The sequence below is a fragment of the Embiotoca jacksoni genome, unplaced genomic scaffold (genome assembly GCF_022577435.1).
Source record: "Embiotoca jacksoni isolate LCO1_2020_lvr unplaced genomic scaffold, fEmbJac1.0.p SCAF_18, whole genome shotgun sequence".
Classification (NCBI taxonomy): Eukaryota; Metazoa; Chordata; class Actinopteri; family Embiotocidae; genus Embiotoca; species Embiotoca jacksoni.
The window spans coordinates 6,087,904-6,097,501 of NW_027185318.1; the positions used below are offsets into that span (position 1 = coordinate 6,087,904).

General features: G+C 40.9%; 2 protein-coding genes and 3 non-coding genes across 5 annotated transcripts; all 5 read left to right on the forward strand.

The window, feature by feature from the left end:
- Positions 1–147: 147 nt before the first annotated feature.
- atp5if1b (ATP synthase inhibitory factor subunit 1b) lies at positions 148–1,772 on the forward strand. Its single transcript, XM_069152374.1, has 3 exons — positions 148–274; positions 913–1,025; positions 1,201–1,772. The coding sequence occupies exons 1-3, from the start codon at positions 206–208 to the stop codon at positions 1,340–1,342; spliced, it is 324 nt and encodes a 107-aa protein (XP_069008475.1). The 5' UTR covers positions 148–205; the 3' UTR covers positions 1,343–1,772.
- A 934-nt stretch (positions 1,773–2,706) lies between these two features.
- Positions 2,707–5,829, forward strand: rpl13a (ribosomal protein L13a). The gene is made up of 7 exons (XM_069152375.1): positions 2,707–2,761; positions 3,470–3,542; positions 3,798–3,863; positions 4,106–4,207; positions 4,688–4,773; positions 4,961–5,020; positions 5,488–5,829. Exons 1-7 carry the CDS (start codon positions 2,741–2,743, stop codon positions 5,695–5,697), a joined length of 618 nt encoding a protein of 205 aa, XP_069008476.1. The 5' UTR covers positions 2,707–2,740; the 3' UTR covers positions 5,698–5,829.
- Positions 3,624–3,706, forward strand: LOC138200290 (small nucleolar RNA Z195/SNORD33/SNORD32 family). The gene has a single exon (XR_011178392.1). It is a non-coding gene; the product is annotated as a small nucleolar RNA Z195/SNORD33/SNORD32 family (small nucleolar RNA).
- On the forward strand, positions 3,917–3,999 carry LOC138200291 (small nucleolar RNA Z195/SNORD33/SNORD32 family). The gene has a single exon (XR_011178393.1). It is a non-coding gene; the product is annotated as a small nucleolar RNA Z195/SNORD33/SNORD32 family (small nucleolar RNA).
- On the forward strand, positions 4,819–4,895 carry LOC138200292 (small nucleolar RNA SNORD34). Its single transcript, XR_011178394.1, has one exon. It is a non-coding gene; the product is annotated as a small nucleolar RNA SNORD34 (small nucleolar RNA).
- Positions 5,830–9,598: the final 3,769 nt, after the last annotated feature.

Sequence of the window (9,598 nt, forward strand, 5' to 3'; positions counted from 1 at the left end):
ACATTTACCATCTTACTGTAAATAATGCATCCGCACATGAATTGCTGTTTAAATGTTTCTTCTACAGTAGAGCAACGCGACTCGTGTCGTCGCCCCCCCCCTCCCCCATTTTGCTAATAATGGCTCAGTCCCGTTTGTTGCGTATTTTTAAGGACAAGGGCAAGGTGTCACTGTCACTGACCGTGTTGTTTCATGAGACTCAAACATGGCGAGGTTTTTGAGGCCTAACATCAGGAGTTTTGTCACCTCACAGCTGAGAAGTGCGTCCGACCAGGTAAACGCGTCCTGCAAACGCATCGCTTGATTTAAAACCTTGCTTTTTGTAACCGTTATGTCGTTGTGTGCTCATCATTTTAATTAGCCAGGTAATTTAGTCATAACACAGTTATTAGTAGTAATAATTTAGGATTGTGTAGTGGTACATATAGGTGTGTGTGATTATAGGTCAGATTAAGTTGGAATTCAATTAAGGGGAAACTGGTCAATGGAACAGATCAAAAATGATCTTGTGGTTTAGTGTTCAGGTGCAGGTCACATCACAACAACAACAAAAATTGTACTTCTGTCCTCTCAGATTGTAGGTGCATTGTTTTTTGTTGTTGTTTTTTGTTTGTTTGTCTGTTTTTGTGTTATTGCACAAAGAGTTTCTGGTCTGTTACAAATACCCCTGTTGTCACCTGGCAAACAAAAAGCCTGTTTCCCTCCTTTTGTAAAACAGCCTAGAATGAATCTCGACCTTCAACACAAGCAGGTTTTCACAAAGTCCACCTTCAGAGAAAGTTGCTTTGACATTGTGTAATTTCTCCAGAACATATGTCTCCAACTCGAATTTATTTGATTTGTTTTGCTGAATGAATTTACCAAACTTTTTTTTTTTCCCCCCTTTTAAACTGTTCCCCTGCCTCATCTCAGTTGGGTGAGCTGGGTAAAGGTGCAGGGAAAGGCGGTGGAGGTGGAGGCTCCATCAGAGAGGCCGGTGGAGCCATGGGGAAAAAGCAGGCTGCTGAGGAGGAAATGTACTTCAAGTATGTATTCATATATTCTACAACCAACCAAGCGTGGACTTGAACAATAGCTATGTATTTTTTTTTTTTATTATTATTATTATCCAACACAGAACGCTGACTTTATTGCTTTTTATCTTCTCCCTTACTTTGTGTCTCACTGGCCCTGTCTGATATCTTTCTACCTGCACATAAGGCGGAAGGAGCAGGAGCAGCTGACTGCTTTGAAGCAGCACCACCAAGAAGAAATTGATCACCACAAAAAGGAGGTCGAACGTCTGCAGCGCGAGATTGACCGCCACAAGGGAAAGATCAGGAAGCTGAAGCACGACGACTGAATGAAACCTTCACAAAAAAAAAAACCGTCAAATGTCCTCGCCGTCCCAGACACCTTGAAATAAATTACACGGATCGCTGCATGCACTGTGTCACTGACAGTCAAGAATGTGTGGGTGATTGTTGTTCTGTAAATGCTCGAAAAGTTATTAAAGCTGTAAAATGATGATTGTGTCCGTAGCATGTTGTGACAAGTTGTGCAGCTTGTTCAGCCTTTTCCCCTCTTGCGTAGCTCCGTCGGTGTGCTGCATGCTGCGGGCAAAGTGCCAAAGTGGAAACACTCAAATATAGTCAGCGCTTCATATAGCAACATCAGCTTTATGTTTGTGATGTATAAATACATTTTCAGAAATGTAAATGGCATTAATTGGCAGTCCTAGGTGCTGTAACAATTACTTGATGAACAGAAAATAAAATAGTTTTGATGACGAACTGTTTTGGAAAGTAATTTATTGAGAAAAAAAAATTACCAAATGTCAAATTTCAACTTCTTAAATGTGGGGATTTACTGCTTTTTACTGTTCTATGTCAATATAGTGAGGAAACCCATGATCCAAATTTTTCACATTCAACCCAAATTACGGTACAAATTGAGGGCGGCACAAATTGAGGGCGGCACAGTGGTGCAGTGGTTAGCACTGTCACCTCACAGCAAAAAAGGTTCCGGGTTTGAATCCGGTCCTGGGCCTTTCTGTGCGGAGTTTGCATGTTCTCCCTGTGCTTGCGTGGGTTCTCTCCGGGTTCTCCGGCTTCCTCCCATCATCCAAAAACATGCACCTCAGGTCAGGTTACCTGGCGCCACGCTAGTGGCAGCCTGCTGCAGCATCTCCCCCCTGAGAGCCCCCCTGCTGTAGTGGAGAAATTTCCCCTCGGGGATTAATAAAGTGTATAAAATCGAAACTATGACATGACTTATGGCAGCAAATATAATTCACACAGAGCATATGAAAAAATATTGTATATTTTTACATGCAGCTCTACAATATAAGCCAATGTGTTAAGTTGCTCTTTAAGGCTCCCATCATATCAGATGGTCTGTTTTGGGTGGTGCACGTGCCCAAAAAAATGATGAAATAACCTATTAACCTAAATAACGTATTAGGCTTTTTTTTTTTTTTTTTTTTTTTTTTTTTTTTTTTTTTTTAAGTTAACGTCTTGTTGGTTCAAATCTTTTATTAATTATCAAATGAAAATTAGATATAGACTTACTGCGAATAACAAAACGTACTATGGAAATTGCTGACAATCAAAGCAGTGAACTAACGTCCTCCGTACGACGGCGGCGCTGGAGATTTTGAATTTGAACACATCCCACGAGAAAGAAATCTCAGAGATCGTCACTTCCGCCCACCCCTGCCTTTTAGAGCGAGCAACCCCGTTTGTCTTTCTTTTCGCGCATCATGGCGGACCGGTTCAATAAGGTAGGCAAATGCTCCGTAGGAATATTGTCGTGTTTTGGCATTTTAGCGCCAGTTAGATCGTGTTTTTTTATACAGTAAATCATTATGTGATTGTGTGTGACTTCTCAGGGTCATTTTTATTTTCTTCTGCGATTTCTGGAAGACCTAGTTTTAAAAACCTTGAGCGAACATGCCTTCATCATGGCAGCTTCCCCCGACGAGCCGTTACAGCGTGCTGGTTTTAACGTGTGTGTCAGTTACACGTAAATATCGGAGGGGTAAAATGAGCATTTTATATTTTATATTATAGGTGGCTTACGGCTTGTTTACACGCGGGTGCCGGTCCGTCGTGACCTAACTAAAGTAAAAGCGGACGCGTCGGCGTGCTTGAGACGACCATGCTAAGCTAACGTTGCTATCTCCACCGGTAAATCACGATTGTCCATGTGGCGGTCGGTCCGAGGCAAAAGCACATTTTTCTCTTTTTAAGTTCTCCGTGACGCGTTCACAATCGGCGATGACGGATTTAAATGTGTGCATTTATGAAGATTGGGGGGGGAAATGTAATTTTCTTTAAAATGTTTCGACGGAAGTATTTAAAACGCGAAGGATCCGCCCGACTAAACCGTGCAAAGGGAGTGGGGAGAAATGTGAACAACAAAGCAGTAAATAATCCCTTTTTTTTTTTTTTTTTTTTTTTCCTTCTTTCTTTCTTTTTTAAACCTGCAGGTTCTGCTGCTTGATGGCAGGGGCCATCTACTCGGTAGACTTGCTGCCCTTGTGGCTAAACAGGTTCTTCTGGGTAAGTTTGGAGAAGTTTTTCCAATAACCTGTGGCCTCTATAACATTATATATATATATATATATTGAATAGTCACCTCCCTCTGTCGATGATGATTCCATTATCCTCCTTGGTTGAGTTTAACGACCATGAGAAAACTTACATGCACTACCATCTGAGACGGGAAGCAAAAGATTTATTACCACAGATTATTTATTTATTTTACATTTATACATTCTTCACTGACTTTTTTTTAATTTTTTCCCCTTCTATAAGGACACAAAGTGGTGGTGGTGAGATGTGAAGGCATCAACATCTCTGGAAACTTCTACCGTAACAAGTGTGAGTAGAGTACATGTCTCGTTTTTTTTTTTATTTAACATTGTGACGTGCTCGTTGTCGGTGATGTTTTACCACTTTTTGTTTCGAGTTTAAATGACCATGAGACAAGCTTACATGCACTACCATCTGAGACATCAGCATTAGGCACCGAAGTAATGGTTTGCCAGCGTCCGCTGTCCTGAAAGTATATTTAAATCGCTTAAAAAACATTTTTTATTTCTGTGTCGTGTCCACGTCTATAGTGAAGTACCTGGCGTTCCTGCGCAAGAGGATGAACACCAACCCCTCTCGTGGGCCGTACCACTTCAGAGCTCCCAGCAGGATTTTCTGGAGGACGGTCAGAGGTGAGAATGAGGCACGAAGAAGGAAGCAAAAACGTGCTCGACACATGAATTTGTTCCAGTAACAACAGATTCTTATGCGGAGAATGTTGCATGAGCTTCATTCTCTTCTCACCGAAATGATTAGTTTCCACTCGTGGACATGGTGCACATTTAAGTAACGTGTTTAAATGTGATACCGCATCTTTGTTGTTGTGGGTCTCCTGTGAACCACAAGAACCAAATTAAGTGACCGTAGCACTCTGGGTCTTTTTTTTTTAAGTCGTCATGCATGCGTTGTTTGAACCAGCACAATTTTGGTCTTTGCTTGACAGTGATGGATTCTTTTTCCCGAAGCTGATCTTCCTTTGATGAAAAAACTTTACGGATTGGTCTGAGTTGAGCAAGGGCGTTCTTTTGTGCTGAATAATTAGATGTTTAAGATGGCCGCAGTGGTTTCTTCTTGAAAATGTGTTGAACTGAAGAATTTTCTCTGCTGACCAGGCATGTTGCCCCACAAAACCAAAAGAGGCCAGGCTGCTCTGGAGAGGCTGAAGGTGTTCGACGGGATCCCCCCTCCCTATGACAAGGTGTGCAGACATTTTGAGTTTGAATTCTTTCGGGCCCACACACAAAGCCGTCTGTGATGTCATACATTTACCTACCCTTGTTTGAGTAATGACTTTGAAAAGAAACAACCTCTGAGACGACGCTGTCCCACTTTTGTTTGGACGTGCCGTTTTTCTTCCCGATCTTATTTTGGATTTTAATCTACAGAGGAAGCGCATGGTCGTCCCCGCCGCTCTGAAGATCGTGCGTCTGAAGCCCACTCGCAAGGTGAGCCTCAAATTGTCAGTTTAAGGGAAGTGGGTCACGCTTAAGGTGACTTCAATGTTGATGTGTTCCCTAAAGAGAAATGATCAGGGCCGATGTAAATCAATGTTTCAGTGGGACTTTAAAAAAAAAAAAAAAAAACAGTGCTTACTCGACGGTTCTATTTCCTGAAGCTGATCATCTGTTGAACAGAAAAACTTGGATCTCAGATCCGATTGCCGAGTTGCGTCATGGACAAGTTGTCCCTAATCTAGAAGCTTTAAAAACTCCTGTCCTTCAAAAATAAATTGCATCCAAGACAAAATGTAGGTTATAGTCTGAAATCCCAACAAGAATCTGTCAGTGTTTTTTTTTTGTTTTTGTTTTTTTAGCGGGTATAACTACAAACACTTGTGGAACATTGATCTAAATTTGCCAGGGATGAATTCTGACAGATTTATTTCACTTTTTTTTTTTCTCTTCTCCCTCAGTTCGCCCTTCTTGGCCGTCTGGCACATGAGGTTGGCTGGAAGTACCAGGCTATCACAGCCACTCTGGAGGAGAAGAGAAAGGAGAAGGCCAAGCTCCGCTACGGCAAGAAAAAGACAATAATCAAGCTGACTAAGCAGGCAGAAAAGAACGTAGAGAGCAAAATTGCAAAATACACAGACGTTCTGAAACAATATGGAGTCCTTGTCTGAGCTGGTTTCCTCTGGCCAATAAAGATAAATAACTGTTTATAGAAAGTGTATTGACTTTTTTTTTTTTTTATTTCTTCAAATCATTTAGGATTGCACTGAAGGTGAAATGAAATAAAATATTTTGCAATATGACTACTAGAGGCTACGTTGTCAGTGGAGAGAACGTCACAAGCATGTTTTTTGTTTTTTTAATTAGACTGCAGACTAATGTATTTGTAGAATTCGCACTTGAGGGCAGAACCAGTTGCATACACCAGTTTTATTTGAAAGCACTACATTTTAGCAGAACCAAATATTGCACACATGGATTTTTCTTTGTAAAGTGTCATGCGCGTCATTAATTTCAGACCTAAACTGATTTAACGTGTGACTGAAAAACACTACCTGCTTTGTACACGCGCAAAACTGCTGAGCAGAGTCTTTGGTTCTGACCTTAAAACTTAAGAACAGTGAACCAGCCAGAAGCATTTCCATCTCCGAAATATTACATCATCAGAAAATGAGCATGAGGGGGGGGGGAAATTCCAGGTATCGGAAAGATCAGTACATGCTCTTCAGAAATCAGTTTGATTATTACTTGGACGTTGTGTCACTTCTGGAAAAGCAAGATGGGGAAAGTTGACGGCTGGATCAGATGAATAAATGTAACACTTGAATGTAAAAATTTTTTTTGGGTAACATACATTTAAGATCAGATAAAGTGGAGCTCTATTAATCACAAAGGAAATTATTGTTTAAAAAGGGTCTAAGGAATCAATTCTACCACCAGTGCCTAATAGAACAATGAAAGCGATCTACAATAGAAACAGAGGTAAGATTGTGTATTTTTTATGATATGGAAGCAAATGATTGCGAATGATATTCAAAAGTTTTTTTTTGCACGATAAAAACAATTATTTCTCATGATGGTATATTGTCCTCGGTGTCCAAATGTTTCAACTGTCCTTCCTGCAGAAGAGGGAGGAGTAACACAGTGTTACAAATATCTACTTCAAACTAATGAAGATATTTGGGTCTTATACACGTGCTCCCTGTTTTTTTTTTTCTTATTTTATGTTATGACAGTATAAATACACCATTCATTCATTTGCAGGGTGACTAGCGTTGAGGAGCTGACATTTTTTATGCTGCAGTTGGACCGCTGTACCAGCAGGGAGCAGTGTGATGCTAAACTTCATGAGGGGACATGAGTAGAAATCCTCTAGTAATTGCAAAAGCATTATTTAAATCTAATTAAAGATATAGACTTTAATGTTTATGTAGACTATCTGACAATATATTAAAAATGTACTGAAGTAGTCCTAAAACTTGATGTGGACAGTCCAACAGGATTAAATGTGTCTTCAGTCATTCACTTTGAGGCTGATGTAATAGTGGATAGCAAAGGAGCAAAGTAAAAGTGGACTTTGCAGGTTTCTCACCAAAGTGTTTTAACTGCAACGTGGTTTAAAAACGATTTGCCCCGCAGAAAATACAATCCGGCTAATTCTATACAGGAAGTAATCTGTACACAAGATGGTTGTTGGGTTTTTCAGAAGTGCGATTCGTCCCCGGCAGCTCAAAATTTAGCAGAACTTCTGTACTGAAACAAGCGACTCTCCGGGGAAGGAACCGTCGCACTCTGTGTACCCTTTTGTTGGGGTTTCTGTACCTTCTCCACTTAAAATAGGACAGACTGTCAGGTCACTGCCAACCAGTTCAGCTGCTGTTTTCAACAGCGCATAAACAAAATAAAAATAAATAAATTCGTTCATAATTCAATCTATAAAAAGAGAGGGACTTTAGTGGGGCTGAAAATACCTGTTGATGATTGACGGGTGAATTGCGTTGCCGTGGATAGGACCGTGTGGACCTGTCTTGCTCTTGTCACGTCCTCTCAGTCAGTCATCACATCATCTTTTACAGGTAGTACTCAATTAAATAGATCTCTCAGCAGGAAATGGCTGCTGGTTTACTTTCATAATGTAGGACACTTGTTTACAGCCTTTGAGATTTGAAACCCCTTAGGGATTTTTTTGTTTTTCTTACATGGTTTCATCTGAAGGATTTTTAGACCTAAAGAGAAAACAAATAAATAAAAGTCAAGTGTTTCTTACAAAATAAGCGAGAAAAGAGAAACGGAACCATCTTTCAGAGTTCCTCAGCTTCATCTGACCCCTGAGATTGATTCTGGGATCCCTCGAGAGGCCTCGGGAACGCCTGGTGGGTTCTTTAATGATGTTTGTTGTTGTGATCATCTGGTTGGGAACCGCTGTCTCAGTAACCTTAGTGGTTATAATATTGCCCGTGCCAACAAAAGTTTATCGAACAGAACTTAATTTGCTTTTTTTTGGTCTGTAAAAAAAAAATGCTTGAAATAATTCAGTGCATACCGTTGTACCGAGAGACTTTCTGAAAGGTCCAACAGCTGTACTCCAACCGGCCCAAGTCCCAAAAACTGTCATTTCATTTGATTAGAATGATGTAAAAAAAAAAAAAGTGTTGTTAATCATTTGAATATTTTAGAAAGGAAGTTTTTAGGATGATGTTGATGCAATCGGATTTGGACTCCTCAGTCGTTGATCGTAGTAAGAGGAGGGAGTGGAAGTTTAAATGGCTGCGAGGTTCAGAAAACAGTCGATAGGAAACTTGTTTGTCCGACTTGACAGGTCGGATGAACCTTTCCATGCTGAAGAGGTCTTAAGAGTCGACGGTGAAGCCACTGACGGGCCCCACTAATTCAATAAAGAGATCTCAAATGTATTCTTGAATTGTGAAAGAAAAAAAAAAGTTAAAAAAAATAGCAGTGTTGTTATTCAGCGTTTCTGAGGTTGTACTGCGCGGTTAAATCAGTGAATTTAATTGAATACAATTCTTTTTAGCATCAGCGGTGGGAAATCTGGTCGGGTACATGTGGTGCCTTCCTTAGGAAGAGCTCATGAAAAGTTCCCGCCGTTGAGAATCTCCCACGAGGAAAGTGTGAGATTCTGCGAGAGCTCCGAGATGTAGGTTTGACTTTACTTGACACGGTGGTGTTAAAGTAAAAGATCCGAAATGTATTCGCTCTGCGCACAGTCAGGGTAACTAGTCAGACTTGGTTAGCCTGTGTTAACTCCAAAAAAAAACTACAAGTACACCTAAACGTGTAGAAATATAGTAAAAACAGATAATATTGACCTGCTGAGCTTTTATTTCATTCCTGTGAGTGATGACGAGGTTGTCGGTCACTTTTCTGTACTCTTGATTGGATCGGCCGTGTTGGCTGATTTTTTTGTTTTGTTTTGTTTTTTTTGGGTCCCTGTGAGAACGCTTTCAACCGGGAACTGGGACATTCCCAAATGGGAACTTTCCCAATTCCAAACTGCCTGCGTGCGCGAATACCGCGTGGTTTTAAAAGTTTGGGAACGTCTTGAGATTTGTGTCGTTTGTCTGCAGCTCCAGAGTCCTCTAAACCCGTTTTAGTGTGCCAGTGGGAGTTGGCTTTGACTTTTTTTTTTTTTTTTGAGTTGAGTTGATAATCTGGGATTGTGAGGTCGCCTCCTCTCTTTCCCTGTTTGGTGCTTCATTTTAATCTCATCACGGCATAAAAGAACATGTGTGGTGCAGATTTTATTTTTTTTAATATACTTAAAGCTGTCATGCTTTTAGCCCCGCGTAGCTCATGTCTATTTGCTGCAGATGGATTCCGACGGACATCCTTCAACAAAAACCTGTCCACGCGCCCGTCCCGGTGCTTGCTCCGAGCCTTAAAGTGATTAGTTGCGCGTGTGTGGGCATTGCATTTGCGTCATACGGCGTTTCTAATGTTGAGTGACTCCAACTGAGGCGAAACGTCCTTATCCTCCTGATTAAAGCACGCGGTCTGCGGAGGATCTCTCATGTTACCAAAAGCTGGCAAGACGCGCGCCGTCATTTCTGTGTT

Coding starts and splice junctions, on each gene's coding strand:
- atp5if1b (XM_069152374.1), top strand. CDS start 206: ATGGCGAGGTTTTTGAGGCCTAACATCAGGAGTTTTGTCACCTCACAG. Junction 275..912: donor TGAGAAGTGCGTCCGACCAG/GTAAACGCGTCC, acceptor GCCTCATCTCAG/TTGGGTGAGCTGGGTAAAGG. Junction 1,026..1,200: donor GAGGAGGAAATGTACTTCAA/GTATGTATTCAT, acceptor CCTGCACATAAG/GCGGAAGGAGCAGGAGCAGC.
- rpl13a (XM_069152375.1), top strand. CDS start 2,741: ATGGCGGACCGGTTCAATAAG. Junction 3,543..3,797: donor GGCTAAACAGGTTCTTCTGG/GTAAGTTTGGAG, acceptor CCCTTCTATAAG/GACACAAAGTGGTGGTGGTG. Junction 4,208..4,687: donor TTTCTGGAGGACGGTCAGAG/GTGAGAATGAGG, acceptor TCTGCTGACCAG/GCATGTTGCCCCACAAAACC.